At 41.1% G+C, this 18978-nt stretch overlaps 3 protein-coding genes across 3 annotated transcripts; 1 reads left to right on the plus strand and 2 right to left on the minus strand.

Annotated features, from left to right (window-relative positions):
- Window positions 1-2495: 2495 nt before the first annotated feature.
- Window positions 2496-18978, minus strand: LOC137992434 (uncharacterized). Its single transcript, XM_068837774.1, has 4 exons — window positions 18685-18978; window positions 16152-16195; window positions 4477-4574; window positions 2496-3822 (listed from the first exon to the last, which is right to left on the minus strand). The coding sequence occupies exons 2-4, from the start codon at window positions 16178-16180 to the stop codon at window positions 3578-3580; spliced, it is 372 nt and encodes a 123-aa protein (XP_068693875.1). The 5' UTR covers window positions 16181-16195; window positions 18685-18978; the 3' UTR covers window positions 2496-3577.
- Window positions 7764-8192, minus strand: LOC137992436 (histone H2B, gonadal). Its single transcript, XM_068837776.1, has one exon. It carries the CDS (start codon window positions 8175-8177, stop codon window positions 7809-7811), a length of 369 nt encoding a protein of 122 aa, XP_068693877.1. The 5' UTR covers window positions 8178-8192; the 3' UTR covers window positions 7764-7808.
- Window positions 10280-14537, plus strand: LOC137992431 (histone H1-delta-like). The gene is made up of 2 exons (XM_068837771.1): window positions 10280-10403; window positions 11623-14537. The coding sequence occupies exon 2, from the start codon at window positions 13032-13034 to the stop codon at window positions 13623-13625; it is 594 nt and encodes a 197-aa protein (XP_068693872.1). The 5' UTR covers window positions 10280-10403; window positions 11623-13031; the 3' UTR covers window positions 13626-14537.

Below are 18978 nucleotides of genomic sequence, written 5' to 3' on the forward strand. Positions count from 1 at the left end.
CCATTTGGAGTCTTTTCTAGGCTACCAGTTACCCGTGATGCATTTTGGCAAATTTCAACGATTATTTGACAACATTTTGTGAGGCCCTTCCCCAGGTGGAGGGGGTGGGGGGTCCTTGCCTTTAAATATTTGCTTGTGTTGCCTTGTTGAATGTTCTGTTCTTTCATTGGCCCTGAAAAAGCCCCTATGGGGAGAGGTCAATATTAAAGGCCCACCTTCAACCGACAGGCATTACGAGCCGTGGAACAATTTTCTTATATGAAAATACAGCCAAAGCTGAAATTCATCCAATAAGATTGCTACGACAAGCAATGCGATTTTCCACAACAAAAACAAACAGTCGCGCTATCTTAGTCAACCGTCAAAACACTAAAAGACGTCTTTGCGTCAATGACGACCAAAAAATATTGCTGTAGGTTTGTTGCTGATAACCTGAAGTGCACTGAAGCTATTCTTTGTTGCAGTTTACACCCAAGGATGGAGAGGATGGAAATGAATTGAAACTTGAAAAAACTGGCCAGCTTTTTCAAGTTTGGAGACGATGTCTTCAGAAAGTCGCCAAAAATTAAATAAAAACAGCTGTTTGTGTCATAAATACATTTCATATCTTCTCAGTGGGTTGTCAGGAATGTTGCACGTGTGACCTAAAGTACTCATTTAAATCTTTACCCAGGTTTGACCAAAAAAACAGCATGGCAGTGCCCCTTTAAGTATGTATGTAAACTTTTTCCCAGCTTTTTGATACCCAAAAATTTGTTCCCTTGTTTCCTAAAATATTTTGACATGGTTCCCCCTTTCCTCATTTCAAATTAGCCATGTTCTCTTCTTCCCCCAAACCCATGGGAGGGCATCATTTGTATATGTTTTTTACCATTCATAGTTTTGTGGCTTCCGTCTTTTGCACAAACAGAGTATTTGGCCTTTCGACTGTAGAAAAGGAGAAAAGGACTGAAATGTTGATCCTGTTAAATGAATGATTGAAGAAATAGATGAACGGGAGAAGTGATCCTCGTACTTATCTAGAAAATTTAACAGACAGTCTCTGTAATTTTGTGCCTTTGTTATTACAGGAAATGAATGGCACAAACTTTGTTCAAGCAAATAATTTATGCAATAACCATTTTCTCCAAGTTTATTCTACCGCACCTGTGAGCGCATATCTTCTGTCTTGGAGAAAACATTGCACATCATCAATACTTTTTATCGTTTTGAACTTCCACATGTCACAAAACTTTAAATTTCTCTCCATCTTGCACTGATCACCGATGCACTCAAGAGCGTGAAGTCGTCCAGATTGTTACAAGGAACGCCTTCATCTATAACCCGTAGTTCAAAGATGCACAATTAATTCGAACTAAAAAATGTATTTTTTCGATCAAAACACGAGGACATGGAGGAAAAAAACCGAGTGTTTCATTGCAGAAGACGAACCTACGAACTCCCCGATATCTAGTTCCTACGCCGGACTTCACTGAACCATCGGAGTCTCGAGCACAAGGCCAAGGTGGTAGAAAATTACCCGTTTGTGGTACAGTGTAATAGGGAGCTTAAGCCTGCGCATTTTTGACGTACAGATGGCAACCGGAAGAGAACATTTTCCCTGCCAGGACACTGGTGTCTCCCAGATTTTTAACAGCACACACCAGGCCTTCTCCTGAGTATCTGGCTAGAAATCTTTTCCTCTGGCCGCGCTTCAGCCATTCGAGGAGGGCCAGTCTCGTGCTTCTTAAGTTGCCTCGCTCATGCCCAAAAAGAATTCTGGGTAATTCTGCCATTCCATAACAAGGGAAGATTCCCGATTCTCATTTCATAGTTTTTTTCATAAGTGTCGGGCCACCCAGTCCTACCAGCAAAATAACGCATCGATTGAAGGTTTTAGCTTTCAAAACTTGCCTAGATTGTGTCAGTAGGTCCTGGAATTCGTCCACAGAAAGGCCAGAGAGACAACTTCACTCGTGAACCGCCATGTTTACAACAGAGCATTTTAGGCGTCCCAGTCTGCATGAAACCATCTCTCGCCTCTGTCTGAGACAAGACCAGACACGCACGGTTCTTACGTTACGTTTAGGCCTATAAAATCAACTGAAATGTCAATTGCCGGTAATAAAATAAAAATAAGAAAGCCAGGATGTTAATTTTTTTTTTGGTAGGCTAGGTATCGAAGAGCCAGAACATTTGCGCATGCGCTGACGGAATGTTTGAACAAGAGAGAAAAACGCAGTACCTCCAGACACCGGCGCTGGAGCGTCGTACCAAACGAGTCATCCCGGGATTTCGGCCCGTGCGATCGCTTTTGGACGCAGTTGGCCCTTTGCTGCTTTCTGCTACCGACCTTGCCTCCCGGTACGGCATTGAGGGAGAGATATGTCGGCCCCTAAACCATATGTGACAAATCCCACGCCTACTCACAGCTCCAAACCGCCCTTGTCAATATAGCGTAAGAATTAGATGGCTTATATGTTCAAAAGAGAAGTCATTTTATCTGCCATATGGTAAGCACTGGAGTCTCAGATTACAAAGTGTGCGCACGCACCCTGCTAAAGGTAACATACATACAGGCATAAGCTTTATTCCTCATCTCGAATTTCCGAATAACTACATTACATTTACAGCTAAAATACATAGCATATACAGATACCTACTAAATACGTAATATTTAAGTAATGGTCCGGCTAAGAAGCAGGCAGCCCAGCGGCAAAAGTACTTAGAAGCTGCTGCTCCAATCGAGGCATCTGATTGGCTAATATCGGAAAATGTCGAAAAAAGATGAGAAAAAAATGAAAAAAAAGCCTTTTTTGGATTTCTTCTTCCCCATGCCCTTGATCTCTGTCTCTCGGCCAAATTTGGGCATTGTTCTATGCGCCATTCGCCAATCGGCAAATGGCGCATAGAATCTTGACGATATTTACAAACATAGTTTTTGAAGGCATAATGATTTGTTCTACGAAACAGAATCTAATTTTTTAGACGGCAAGTCGATTACATTTTTCATTGAAATTCAAATTTCGCGCTTTTAGCTGCTTACACCAATGGGAACAGCCGAACTTAATTTGATTAAAAATGTTGGCACATTTTAACTAACCGACGCTATTGCCGCGGGCTATTGTTTTTCTGCCTGCTTCTTAGCCGGACCATTACTTAAAGATATATTCATTAAAAAGAAAAGCCGCTGTACAAAATGCGGCCCTAGATTCTCTTTTAAAATCAGTAAACTCATAGGTACGGATAAAATCAGGTAGCGCATTCCGCAACTTAGGGGATACGTAAGAAAAAAGAGAAATAAGACCATAACTGGTTGTTCCAGGTTCATTGAGGGACAGAATGTAATTTCCGCGAAGATCATGCATAAGAAGGGGACGGGAGAGAAAACGTATTTTTCATATAAGCAGAAAAACTCTTTTTTCAAAAAAGAAAAAAAAAACGAAACAAAAAAAAAACATACTTTTATCAAGTAATACGAGCAAACTCTTCGCCACAACAAATTGTCCCATTTATATACATTAAGAACAGTAGTGGGCCCAGGACTGTTCCTTGGGGAACACCGGATGTCGTAACTACAGGGGCAGATGATGCCCCCTCAATTAACACTGAATGGGTATGCTGTGTTAGAAACGATTCGAACCAAGGTCATCTGCTCATTACCAGGGAGCCAAGGTGTCGGGGAGATAACCAGCTTGGTCCTTGGAAACGGTAATTTCCGATTTCCTGGGCAGTAACTACCTTGGCATAAAGAAGTTTTTGTTCCATTTTGTAAGTCACGCTGTTCTGTATCCTTTAACCGTTCACAATGTACAAAACTGTCAGCTTCAATACTAATGGTTCCTACAACAGAGTAAATGCATCGTTAGTTTGAATATGCCCGACCACAAAACTTCAGGTTGAACCCAACAACCTCAGGTTGTCTGTGTAAGTTAAGCAGAACCGCGAAGTGGGAAGTTCTTAACCGCGAACAAGGGAAATTAGAGGTAAAAGAGCGAATCCCTGTGGCTCGTGATAATCATTCTAAATTAATTTTTAGACCATATATTTTCAATGTTCCCTCCCAGCCGCCACACCGTTCACACAATAAGCGATTTACATGATTGCGCCATTTTACTACGGAGACCAGAATCTTTGTCAAAATATTTTGTTATTCAGATTTTTCTTCTGTCCTGGAAAAAAAGAAACAATTGTTTAAATTTGCCTGACAATAAAAGCAACTCAAAGCAGTCTGGTCTTCGTAGTAAATGACACCATCATGCATATCGCCTATTCTTTTCGAAGAAAAAGTTTGCACACACTTTTCCGTGCCGCTTCCCGCGTGCCATTTGACGAAAAGGCGATGCTACATCCTGTTATTGAGTAGGGCACTTGAGAGAAAGAGCACGCACCTCCAGCACACCGCAGTTTTGTGTGCACGCACTTTTTCTTACTTCGGATAGAAAGCCAATAATTAACGAAGGCCATTCTATTATGTGTCACTAACTTATTCTTTACCTTGAGTCGTTAAAATCTTTCCCTTCCAGCGTCGTTTCTCACGGAAGACATTTTTTCCCGAACTCCGAATTTCGTTTAACACCTCAACCACCGACAACCTGATAATAAAAGAAAACATCGTCAATACACAAATAGCATTCAGTAAGCTTGCCCGTTACAAAAATGCTAGAGAGAGGTTTAAGACTGTCAGTGTGGCACCTCGATCCATACCAACGAAACCCAAGCCACGTTTGTAAAAACGTAACCCTTCCTTGTACTTGTACGTTTCCATTGCCGTGACTTTAACATCTTCAGTTCCCACGGCCTACTCCCGTCTGACCTTGTAGCTAAGTCGGTAAAGCAGCGGTGATCTAACCCGAAGGTCGAGGGTTCAATTCCCACTCTGGTCAGAGTTTTTCTCTGTCCTTGTGTGGGCCCATTTCCATTAGCAGGGCTAACGCTCACATGGTTCATATGGGGTACAAAACTAGCACTTCACATTACACTCTCTAATCATTTAAGTCTGTTGAAAGCTCCAAATGGTTTTGTTCCGCCTCGTCATGTACTGAGCGGGCGTGCTGAGTGAAAATGTAGCTAAGGCCTGTCCCAAACGTCGTGCTACTGCCGTGTCGAACTCAAATAAATTTGGCTTGGCAGTGGCACGACGATGGCACGGCAGCGGTTTCAAACGTCGAACCTAATACAGTCGCGCCAAATTCAAATGACAAAATAAACCATCTATCCAGCGTAATAGTATGCAAATAATGCAAAGTACATTAAATTAATTTATGAATTGAGTTCGGTGCAACAATAGCACGCCGTTTGAAACCAAGTCGTGCTACTGCCGTGCTAAGTAGTCGTGCCGAACCAAAGTCAGCCGTGCCGCGCTTAATGGTTTCAAACGGCGTGCTACTGCCGAGCTTAAATCGAAATGACAATTTCATTTGAGTTCGGCACGGCAGTAGCACGGCGTTTGGAACAGGCCTAAAACATGGCGTCGATGAGTGTCGCTTGCTTAAGGTGGCTGGAACCAGTTTCACCACTTTTAGAGACCTTATTAAATGGGTTATAACTACTATACTGTATCACGTAACAGCAATGTTATGGTACCACATCAAACGCCAATTATTGCTTAACAAAATGTGCTCACAATTCTGACGTAATAGGTTACCATGGCAACATGAAAGCTCTCCAAAAACACCCTATATTTCGTCTTTACTTGGTTATATCTTAAAAATGAACTCGGTGACCCCATATTTTATTGTAAAATAGTAATTAGCAATTTGACATAGGACTATCTGAAAAGTTAAAAAAAAATTCTTGGGAGCCAATTCAGAGCTACCTTAAATTTTCGAAAAATTAAGGTAGCTCTGAATTGGCTCCCAAGAATTGTTTTAAACTTTGCTGATAGTTCTATCTCAAGATGCTAATTACTATTCTACAATAAAAAATGGGGGTCACCGAGTTCATTTTTAAGATATAAGCAAGTAAAGACGAAATATAGGGTGTTTTTGGAGAGCTTTCATGTTGCCATGGTAACCTATTACGTCAAAATTGTGAGCGCGTTTTGTTAAGTAATAATTGGTGTTTGATATGGTACCATAACATTTCTTTTACGTGATACAGTTTTGTAGTGACAACCCTTCTAATTAAAAGGTCCTTAAAAGTAGTGAAACTGGTTCCAGCCACCTTAAACCTGGTTTTCACTAGCGAGACAAGCACAGGCGCAACCATAAGAATGCTTATTTCACCGTGAAAACGAGGTTGACAAAATTGTTGCTTTTCCTTTTGCTTGCGCTTATGCTTGCGTTCCCTTCCGTTGTGTGAAAAGTTTCTACGTCTGGCCAATTGAAGCGCTCCTTCCACATTCCCCGCGTCTGAGCATTTCAGAAATATGGCGGATGCCGTAGTTGATTTTGATGCTTATTTAGACGTTTGCTTTCACCTAACATAAAAACCAGGCTTTAGTCAACCTCCTCAGCTTACTTATTCTTCCAATATATGTTCACTGAGCACGATTTTTTAAACATGAATCACTTGCTCTGCTTATGCTCCAGAAACATTACCAAACCAGAAAAATCTTGCTGTAAGAGTTACACTTTTTTCCCTCTTCAAAAGTACAGCCCTTAACTAAAAAACGCAATTGTCTGAAGCACCCTATCCTAAGAAAAGCGTTCCCAAGAAAGTTAACTTTAATACTTTATTTTAATTAATTTTATGATTTTCGATCGACAAAACGACGAGGCTGCATCTCGTTATAATGACCAATGAATCGAAATTCATTTGACTCAAACTGGTACACGGCTCCTGAGAATTTAGTCTTCAGCCTTGGGATTTTATTATAACCGTTGACAACCCAGAAATTGAAAAATGGCTCAAATTGCGTAGGATCTGGTAAATAACCACACAGGAAGGAAGCTATCCACAATTGAGATTTTTTTCATATAATTATCTTCTTTTAAGAAGAATTAAAGCCTTTTATCGGGATTGCCATACAAATCCTTTTATTTTTGTCGGCCACGCTCTGACACTGAGCTTGGGGCGTCTGTGCTGACTCGTAAATGCATCTGACCGCATCTGCCAACCCCTCTTCGCGTGATGACGATATCGCGGGTTTTACTGATTTTTCATACTTTTGTTTGTAAAGCCCGTGTACTCTTTAGCTCGAAAAACTGCGTTCAAATGAATGAAACAGAAACAGGTTTATCTTGCCTTTTAGCTATTAGCCGGTGTCCTATCTAAACCGATTTTTTGAAGGGCGAATTGTCTCACATTCCTTGTCACATACGGTACTTCCAAATCTTACATTCAAACTTCTCCGTTCTCAAAAAACACTATCGGGCTTACACGTGCCGTACGTTTTGAATGAAGGCATACAGGCTTTTAATATCAAGGGGCTACACCTTATCAAGGTTAAAAAATTGTACTTGTGGATCTATTTCCCACCGCAACGAAGCGTCTGACAGAGTGCTTGAAATCTTTCCTCTGAATAGGGTCTACGTTCACTTTGTGACTTGAAACAAAACGGTATCGCTGCCCAGAAAAAGGCGCGGGATTTATTTTAAAGTTGTTTTAAATTATATAAAGAATATATCTAATATCATCTTTGATATGCACAGAGCTTGGAAACAATGCTTAATATGCAATTGCATGTTCTGGAAGGTATAAGAGCGACTTGAAAACGGTTGTTCTCGTCTTGGGATATTTAACGGCCGGGAAACGATTTTCTTTTAGCATGAAAAAGGATTCAGAAGTTGGTGGAGGAAAATCTGATACAATCGTGTTGGCACAACTTTTACAAGATTTGGTGGCTCCTAAAAGAGCCGTTGGTTTTGGCGGTAAACTCAGTGAGTTTACTTGCTGCTGGTATACTTGGTGACAGCTTTGGTTCCTTCACTAACAGCGTGTTTCGCCAGTTCACCGGGCAAAAGCAGCCTGATGGCGGTCTGGATCTCGCGAGAGCTGATAGTTGACTTCTTGTTGTAGTGAGCCAGGCGGGAAGCTTCGCCAGCGATGCGCTCGAAGATGTCGTTGACGAACGAATTCATGATGCCCATGGCTTTGCTTGAGATACCAGTGTCAGGGTGAACTTGTTTCAACACCTTGTAGATGTAGATTGCATAGCTTTCCTTTCTCGTCTTTCGCCTTTTCTTGTCACCAGTGGCGGCCTTAGCCTTACCAGCTTTCTTCTCGCCTTTCTTTCCTGCAACTTTTGGCGCCATTTTCGCTTTGTAGGGTTCGACTTGAATCGAATGATAACGCTATGTGAATGACTTGCTATTTATAACAAAATATAGGTGGGATCAATTAACGTAAGGATCGAAATCGTCGATTTTTTATTGGTTCACAACTTCAGGTTGGCCAAAGGTCAACATAGTTCCGTTTTCAAACAAAAGCACATGTGATATGAAAAGTTGATTGGTGCGTTTCGATCCGACCGAAATATTGTCTTGCGTATAAATTTCCCTGTTGTTACCTATCAACATTTATTTCGCTAAGTGTTCGTAGACTCGAAGCTCACAGAAAAATGTCTGGTCGCGGTAAAGGAAAAGCAAAGGGCACCAAATCCAAGAGCCGCTCATCCCGAGCGGGACTTCAGTTCCCTGTCGGTCGTATCCATCGACTTCTCCGCAAAGGAAACTACGCTGAACGAGTTGGCGCCGGAGCTCCAGTGTACCTGGCCGCTGTGCTCGAATATCTCAGCGCTGAAATTCTCGAATTGGCAGGCAACGCTGCACGCGACAACAAGAAAACCAGAATCATTCCCCGTCACCTTCAGCTCGCTGTCCGCAATGACGAGGAGTTGAATAAACTACTTGCTGGTGTCACCATCGCGCAGGGAGGTGTGCTGCCAAACATTCAAGCTGTCCTTCTGCCCAAGAAAACTGAGAAGAAGGCAAAGGCTTAAGGAAGCTCACAAGGAAACAAAAAACGGCTCTTTTAGGAGCCAACAAATATTGATAAAGTCGTCACCACCATGTTCAAAAGATGCATTACTAGTCTCAAACACACTTTTAATAAGAGTCTCGTATTTGGAGTAGATTTTGGCTCTTTTTCATACAAAAATAAAATAAACTTGAATTATTAAATGTGGCACAATTATATTCTGCGCCCAAAAAAGTTCTTGACAAGGGAGACACAGTTTCTGCTTTTTGCCGTAACATTCGATGGCATATTTCTCAGCTCATTTACATTTGAATTTGCGCGCCGAAAAAACGTTCAACGATATCGTCTAATTCTTAAGGATTAATCGAACTTCATTGTTCATGGCTGTCAGTGCACAGCCAAGCAAAACAAAAGTTTTTTGCATAAATTCAACCGCACACAATCGATTAAACTGATCGCATCTGTTGGAAATGAGTCCTAGATAAAGCCTGGTTCGCGCTTTGTGCAATAAGCACAAGCATAAGCATGAAAAAAATAGTGTGGGAACGGCCGTAAAATAAGCAGATGCACAAGCAATGCATTTTTCTTTCCTTGTGCTTTTGCTTATCTCACGCTTGTGCTTATTTTACAACTGGGACCGGCAAGACAAGCTCGACGATTCGCACGCCATCTTGAGTCTTACTACGTCTACGCTTGTATAAGCCAAGTTTTCCTCGGCTTCTTTCACTGTGTGAACGTTGCTAAACTCATCCTTGTGCTTATCGCACAAGTGGGAACCGGGCTTAAGTGCCTATTCGGAGGAGTGCGTTACGGCTCCCTCCGAAGTAAAAGAAAAGAAAAAAAAAAAGAAGCACTAGTAAACCAAAAGTCCCAAAACTGCCAGTGCAAGAGTAAGAGGAGCTTTGTGCAAATTTATCAAAAGGGAATAAGAGAAAAATATTTCCAAAATATCGATAAAGCCAACGAAATAACTCCCGGACACAATCCTACCAAGCATTTCCATTTAAAAGACGTATGATATTAACTGAGTATGAAATTTGGAGTGGATTTTAGTTCTTTGTCACACAAAAATAAAACACACTTCAATTATTTAAGTTGCACATTTATATTTTCTGTGCTGAAAAAGTTAATAACAAGAAACACGAATTTATTTGTAGTGACAACACGCTGCTGTCTTCGATTGCAAATTTCTCGGCTCGTTCACATTTGAATTTGCGCACCGAAAAAACGCGCGCGTATTGCAAACATCATATAGTCAAGCCGTAAGACACTCAACTACAGCGTTTGATTGTTAACGATTATTGAACTCTATGTTAAAAATGAAAACATCCTCGCAGATAAGATTAATATTCCTAAAAAAACCCAAAACCAAAACCGGAATATTTTATTTTGCTGTCGGCAGTTCGCGTCACGTATTTGCATACAGCATCGTTCATTTAGTGCTAAGTTAATGTTTGAGAGTTTTGCGTAGGATATTTAACCGTAAAATAAAGGCTAAATATTAGCCTTCGTTGCAAAATTCGCTTCACCCTTAAACGAAGATATAACATCTTCCACACAAGGTATGTTGAAAATGGGACAATGGTTTTCCATGGCGCTTATACCGTTCTCTTGAAGGAACATTTTGTATCGTTTTGTTTTAATATGGCTGTCATTGCACAGCGAAGCGAAACAAGTGGTTCGAGATTTTTACAGAACCGCGCACAATAAAATAAGCTGATCACACCTGTTGAAAATTAGACCGGTAAGGAATAAGTATCGATAAGTTATTAAAAATAACGGGAAACACACGAAATAGATGTCTTCTTTGAGGTAAATATAAATAGTAATGTAAACCGCCGTCATAACAAAGAGGAGCTTAAATAATGCAAACCAAGAGAAAAGATATACTAAAAACCCAGTATTTATTGGTCATGACTTTTGTGAGATTTGGTGGCTCCTAAAGGAGCCGTTGGTTTCTCAATGTGGCTTCAGTGTCATCTAACCGCCAAATCCGTAAAGTGTGCGTCCTTGGCGTTTTAGAGCGTACACAACATCCATGGCTGTCACAGTCTTGCGCTTGGCGTGCTCCGTGTACGTTACTGCATCACGGATGACATTCTCAAGGAAAACCTTCAGAACACCGCGTGTTTCTTCGTAGATCAAACCAGAGATTCGCTTGACACCGCCTCGGCGAGCTAGACGACGAATTGCTGGCTTGGTGATACCTTGGATGTTATCACGAAGAATCTTTCGGTGACGCTTAGCGCCTCCTTTTCCAAGACCTTTGCCTCCTTTACCTCGACCAGACATCTTAATAGCGATTTGAAGAACGAGAGAATAACATCTGCAAGAAGCTTCTTTCTATTTATATGGACCAGTATGGCCTCTCAGAAAACAAATGCATTCTTATTTCTAATTGGATAAAAAGAACAATTACGCCAAAGGTACAAGGGTCAAATGCTCATCAGCTTTGAATGCATTTTCGGAACATTCGATTATCTGCAATTTCTGTGTGGCAAAAATCACCTGCTCGGGTGAAAATGATAGCTAACGGATCCACTTAATTTATTTAAACTCTTATTAAACCTTCTTACTGCTTTTAGAGTTATGATAATAATTTAAACAATCACCTATGTTTCGCATATAAACTTAGCTTGGAGTTAACACCGGATCGAAATTTTCTATGACTTGGGCTCAACCAATCAAATTACTTATTTTAAAACCAATCAGAATCAAGCCCGCCAGATATAAAATCATAGTTACAATTTCTTACTTTATCCCTCAACGTTTTCGTTCAAGGAAAGATGGCTCGTACCAAGCAAACTGCACGTAAATCCACTGGTGGAAAAGCTCCACGCAAACAACTCGCAACCAAAGCGGCTCGCAAGAGCGCCCCCGCAACTGGAGGAGTCAAGAAACCTCATCGTTACAGGCCTGGAACAGTCGCTCTTCGTGAGATCCGTCGCTACCAGAAATCCACCGAGCTGTTGATCCGCAAGCTGCCCTTCCAGCGTCTTGTGCGTGAAATCGCTCAGGATTTTAAGACCGATCTGCGTTTCCAGAGCTCTGCTGTGATGGCTCTTCAAGAGGCCAGCGAAGCTTACCTTGTGGGTCTCTTTGAAGACACCAACTTGTGCGCCATCCACGCCAAGCGCGTCACCATCATGCCCAAGGATATTCAGCTGGCCCGCAGAATTCGTGGAGAGAGAGCATAAATCACTTCCACTATCCACAATACAAACGGCTCTTTTAGGAGCCACCAAATCAATAAAAGCAATAACCAACATTGTTAACGAGACAAGAAATTCAAATGAAACCTATTCAATTTTAAATGTCTATATCCCACTAACTGTCAGCTAAGTATCGTTGCCCTTTGCTGCTCCGGTAAATTTGAATGCACCAATCGTCCGCCGCAATACAGAAGCAAAATGTCAGGCTGCTGTCTTGCCCAACATAACTCAATTTCACCCGATATTTAAACGACTATTGCCCCTGATTGTCCAAATTTCAAAATGATATCAACTTGCAAAGTAATCTAAAATACACTTAAGTAATTGAGTAAGGTAACGAACCAGAGTTTTCAAATAGAGTGCGGCCAACGGACTACAGGCCACCACAAAATTTTGAGCAAGATCCAGATTCACACGGAAATACATGTTTCACAAATTACCCCCTTCATTACATGGGATAGCATATTCTGTAATAAGTGTACAATATGATCTAAATTATAAAAGGTCGAATTTTCAAATTTTCTCATGTTAATGACTTGAATCAAACCTATTAAATAATATGCACGAAGAAAGGAGGACAATTTGGGGCATAAAATATGTAAACTAAAACAGGGTTCAAAAACCTAAAACTCTTATACTCTTACAATGTTTGTGCCTCATCAATTTGATTTGTACATTCTGGCACTAAAAGTTAAAGGGAAATGTATGGCCGTCCGCTTAAGTGCATTTGAAAGATAGAAAATTACAAGTGTGAAACTCGATCGAAAGCAAAAATCATGTTCCACTTAAGACACTAACAGCCATTGTAGTGAATTTAGTTTTAATGGCGGTTTTCTATACAGAAAGCCGAGGGAATAAACACAACTTTGGCACACGCCATGTTAACGCATTGTTTCCACGATGGTCCGCATATGGTGTATTTATTACGCGCGCGCTTGGCGGAGGGTATTCGAGTGTTCGATTTGTTCGTAGTTCGAGATGTCTGATCCAGCACCAGCACCAAAGTCCCCGAAAAAGAAGGTGGCTCCAAAGCCAAAAAAACCTGCTGATCATCCACCATACTTGGATATGATCAAGGCTGCCATTTCAGCTCTGAAAGAGCGAGGTGGTTCTTCGCGCCAAGCCATCGAGAAATACATCAAGAGCAACTACAAGGTTGGAGAAGTCGGCTCACACCTTAAGATGGCTTTGAAGAGAGGTGCTGCTAGCGGGAAGCTTCTGCACACAAAAGGTATTGGCGCCTCGGGCTCCTTCAAGTTGGCCAAGGTAGAGAAGAAGGAGAAGAAACCAAAGAAGCCAGCTGCAAAGAAACCAGTCGCCAAAGCCAAGAAGCCTGCCGCAAAGAAGCCCGCCGCGAAGAAAGCAAAGAAATCTCCGAAAAAACCCGCCGCTAAAAAGCCTGCAGCGAAGAAAGCCGCAGCCAAAAAGCCAGCAGCCAAGAAAGCCGCAGCCAAGAAGCCTGCTGCCAAGAAAGCCGCAGCCAAGAAGCCTGCTGCAAAGAAAGTGGCCAAAAATCCAGCGAAGAAGCCCGCGGCTAAGAAGCCTGCCGCTAAAAAGTCATCTAAGAAGTGAAGAGCTTTGCTGTTCACTTCAATTACATAAAACGGCTCTTTTAGGAGCCACCAAATACATGAAAGCAATGACCAACAGATTAACTTGCTCGTTAACTGAAATAATTACCATTCCGTTTGAAATAATTCAAGTTATTTATGTACTTTGGCCGGTAACACTAAGTTTGAATGATTTATCGGCCTCTTATTCCAAGCGGATATGGCTCTTCCCAAACTTCGCAACATACACAACCTAGATACACTACCTTTAGGATGGGGATTCATTTTCTCGACAAAAAAACTTTCATGTAAATTTATAACATGGATTAATCTTTCGCCACCACCTCTCCTCTTCTTTTTCTATCAAATAGTAACTTCCGTACCCAATCAATGCGTGCGTAGCCTACATTTAGGGAGCTCTACTGCCGTAAACGCCATAAGAGGAGTTTAGAGACCACACAGAAAATTGGTGCAATGCCAGAGTGCTTTTTTTCTGTACCGATGGAGTTTTTTTGAAAGGATCTTTAATTCCAGAGCCAGCAAAGCAGCTATAATTTTTCAAAAAATGGAAAGTGCCCAATATCCAAGTGAGTCGATAAACTGTTTTTAATTGGACAACAGAGTCAAAAATATCTCAACAATTTTGTCCAGGACTGTAGATCATAAAAGAGTGAGGCAGGCAATCACAACTCCTGTATACTTGGGCAGGTATAAGGGAACAAGTCACTGTCTCATCAACACTGAAACAACCTTGAATGCAAAAGCTAGTAGTACCTTAGGACTAAACATCCTTTTTAGCCACAGTGCAAAAAAACATTTTTAGTAACACACTGAGCTGAACAAATGGAGTTGGACCTACATGTAGTACTGAAAATTATGGACAATGTAAAGACTCACTTAGTGGCCAAGAATAAAACAAGGATTTCTCAGACAAGATGTGCTAAAATGTCCATCTACGCCAAGCCATAGAATGCAGTATTTGATTGGCTGGAGGCAGGCTTTTAGCCAGGATTTTGAAAGTGGGAGTCCAAATTTTATGTGGGCCTTCGGCCCACGTAGCATGGCGCCTGCTGCCTAACCCTAACCCCCCTCCTAGGGGGGTCTGGGGGCATGCTCCCCCAGAAAATTTTGAAAAATTGAAGCCTCTTAGAAGTGATTTCCGCGATTCTGACAGCTGTAAACGTCTTTCAATTTACCTATTAAACCGCTGTTTTTCTTTGATAATTTTACTAAGCTATCCCTTCCTCAACTTACCTTGTTTAACATTGAATTATATTTCGGATAGGAACTCCAGTTGTTATGAAGAGTGATTGAAATTTGAAGTTGTCAAGCCATGATTTACACGAAAGAACAGATATGCGTGGCTTTGTTGGTCGAACTGCATTCTGGTCTACAATCTTTAACTATTCACCTACTATTAGTATTCCTAAAGCAATATTATGATGATTGGACATGTTATTACACCAAAGGGCTATTTTGTTGTAATGCCCGCCAGATTTCGCTTGAACAGAGCAGAATACAATCAAGCGATTACAATAACATTTGCAGCTGTGAGATCGTCTTACCGAGTTGGAAGGCGCATGATCTTTGACTCATATCCTCATAAATAATCACCAACGTGCGTACTAATTTATAGCAGCCGGCAAAGTAGCCTGGGGACGACTTGGTAAGTCAATATCACTGAACAGTGGCTTTGCCTGTGAAATTGCTTTGCTCAACTTCGATTCAATTGCTCAAAACAGAAAGGAAACTCGCTAAAAAAGTTTTAATATAGAAGAAAAATACGACAGCAACACTAAAACAACTCTTGAGAGCAAAAAGAAATGTATGTTTTATTAATTTATAGACACTGTTTTGTTACATTAAGCACAGAAGCTCGTAAATGGCCGCCCAAAACAGGCCGTCGAAAATCTCCCATTTCTGAGAACTGGCCGTCCTTTGGACGGCTGGACGGCCGCCTGGCTGGAGGGTAATGGCTGGTTCAAATTATAAAGGGAGGTGGGAAAAAGTGCACGTGTTGATTGGCGCAAGTAAAAACAAACAGTTGGCGCAATCACTGACACACAGTTTTAAGGTGCATTATTGTGTATTATTGCATGATTAAATGGCTTATCTACCTAAAATTAAAGGAGAACAAAGTCAAAATTGTTGTATAGCTGAGTTTTTTCCCCTAGCAGCGTGCGCTCTCATTGGTTACTTCGAGGTCACATGACATCTAACAATAAAACTGTTTCCCGCCAAAAGACTCTGAGCGGGCAACGGTGTAAAATCTATGTCGTCAGAGGGTAACAGTGCACCTGTTACCCGCGAATGTTCACCGACGACTGCCATTGCTGTTGCCATTGCATGTTTTTCTTTTTGTGCTAAATAACAAATCACTTAATGACTGGTCCCTCGGGAAACAGTTCATTTTGTTTCCCTCAAATCTCAATGTTTCCCTTGGCTGCGCCTCGGGGAAACATTGAGATTCTCCGGAAACAAAATGAACATTTATTATTAAACAAATAATGTTACCTGGTTAGGAAGAAACCTAAATTCAGACACATACCTAACCCAGAGTATGTTCCTTAGGATCATATTCTCCAACCTCCACTGGAAAAAGAAAAAACTTAAGTTAAATTTTCTGGGAACAAAAACTTGTTCACACATAATGTTAGATTGTGGATTACAAACTGTGGATTTTGTAAGAGTACAAAATGATTTTTTTTAGGACAGTGCTGAATGGGCATAAAACCACCTTCATGATTATCTTACTATACTTCATTGTATATGTTACAGGTTGAATTAAAATTCAAGTTAATTATATTTTCAACCAAGGATGATTTTTTCAGCCTAGGTCAAATGTTTTCAACTTACGTTATTATGAACTGTCTAAAAATGGTTTTCCCTTTTTTGGGGGATGTAACAAAAAAAAATGGGGCTTGGATTTTTAGGAAAGATAAAAAAACAATTATAATAAACATCCTCACCCAATTTCAGCTTATCCACAAAGTTATATGGCTGTTATGGAACTTTATGAAGAAGTTAAAAAGTGGCTAAATTTATCTAAAGAAGAATGAAAATGCTCTGGGTCTCCAGTGCGACAAAAGCAAAAATTGTTTGCAAGAGGTGGGCTCTTGATTCTGAAGGACAAATCGTCAAATATTGTATGAAGTCTATTTACTTCACTATGCAAAATATACCAGGAACAAGGCATCATTTCTAGTCATGATAACAAACCGATTTTCACCACAAACACAACATTCAAAATGTGAAAAAAGGATGGTGGCATGGGCAAATAGAACAACAAAAGATAACCTTAATTTGCAGTTTAATCAAATAAAACAAATCACCAAACCACTACTGTCATCATCTTGGAGAAACTGCTTGTAAAAACATGCATAACCATTCAGGAGAGCGGTGTCTGACACTTGTAAACTGCAGACAGCGGACTGCAGACTAACCCTAAATCAAAGTTATTGAAAGCTAACTGCTCTAAAATGGGTGCTAAGACTTAAATACTGTTTATCAGCATAATTTGGAATGGGTGCTTAGACTTAAATACTGCTTATCAGCGCTATTTGTACGCAGCCAGCAGCCTGCCTTCTGCAGCCATCATACACCAGAAAGGGAAGAAGACAAAGAAGTTCCAACTCAGTTTAGGATTATGTGCTGCTGAAAGTAATTAAATGGAAAAGGAAGCGCCCCTTCATCCTAATGTGCTACTCGCTCAAATTGTACAACTTGAAGGGGACTGTGCCAAAAGTAATCACAAAGTTTGGATTTATCACTACAAACAGACTTGAGTTTCGTAAGACTAACCATGAACAATGTATTTTCACAAGTAACTGTCAACTTTAAAACAAGTATTTGCGGTTTTATAAAATACTCATGAAAAATTTAAGTGACACTAAGTTCGTCCACTCGCCTCTAAGGCCAATTTACTTACTAACATACTTGCTAATAATTGATGGGTTTTCATTGATGTTTCCTACTTTCAATTTCAACCTTGGCTAGTTTAAAATTAACCTGAATTTAAATTTAACTGTATCATGTATATGCAGGGTTTTCAATCGGAATTTTAATAGGCCGCAAAACCTCAGGAGCCAAAGGTGGTGGAAATAACCATTTGTGGTACAGTGTAATAGGGAGCTTAAGCCTGCACATTTTTGAAGTGCGGACGGCAACAGGAAGAGAACACATTTTGCATGCCAGGACAGTGGTGTCTCCCAGATTATTAAACTAATCATCTCTAATGGAGAAAGTATACTCAGCAATGTAAATGTGGTTGTGGGAAGACAAGTTAAAAGGGAAAACAGCTTACTTCCGGTTGCCATCTGCGTCTTAGAAACGTGGGTGCTTAAGCTTTCTAATGCGCCGATCAAATTGAAACCTCAACATCCCCCCCTCCCCCAACCCCAGGCAAACCCCGGGCATTTGACTATCTTTTGTGCCCGAGGTGTGGGGAATTTGACCTTTGCCTGCCTGCCTCACTAACAGCCATAACACATGTGTTTGGACGAGATGGAAGACTTAAAAGGAAGAGATGTAGCATTTGTGAGCGATTGGCTTACAAAAAAGGCCTTCAAAAGGTCTTTATTTAAGAGGGAAGGAGCCAACAACGATTGTTCTTTAGTTGGGTATGACAGACAAGTCTGACGATAGGGTAGGGCATTTGACACCATTTCGGCCCGAGGGGGCAGGAATTTGAACAATCCAACCTCCAAAAGTTCAAAAGCCCAGGCTTTGCCCAGCGGGTGGGGGGGGGGGGGAGGGGGGGGAAGGGGGGGAAGGGATGTTGAAGTTTCAGTTGATCTGCGCATAATATCAGGGTTGTAACGAGGTATAATTTTCGTAATGGATCCCATATTTTGACCCAAAATTTTGATCCCTGATCGCAAAGATGATGAGAATTTTGACCCCTGAACCCGCAAAAAATTTGATCCCTGATTCCATGAAAAATACTGCTGATCCCGATCCCACGCGTTATGATTCCAGATCGCAGGTATGTGATCCCTGATCTCGGCCCTTTCAGGCCTTTGACCTTGTTACAACCCTGCAATATTACAACGGCTGGGTGTAGTATTTTGCGGTCCATTTACCTGGCTAACTCCTTAGAGAGACTCCTTTGTTATCCTGCCGCATGAATATGCTTGAGGCTACCGCTCAATGTGCTATTCTTCGCCCGTGCGATACAAACTCACAATTCCTTTTACCCATGTTCGACTTTGGATATGAGCGGCCTTACAACTCCTTCGTCAGCTAAAAACATACTGCGAGCAAAAGGCAAACTGAAAGCTGAACCGATTCGAGACAATCTGGACAATTAAAGGTGTTGTCTGGTCTTATCTCCCCGTCAATTTGCTTTGGAACCTGTAAGCAACCTTCGCCCTATA

The sequence above is a fragment of the Montipora foliosa genome, chromosome 2 (assembly GCF_036669935.1).
Source record: "Montipora foliosa isolate CH-2021 chromosome 2, ASM3666993v2, whole genome shotgun sequence".
NCBI classification, from domain to species: Eukaryota; Metazoa; Cnidaria; class Anthozoa; order Scleractinia; family Acroporidae; genus Montipora; species Montipora foliosa.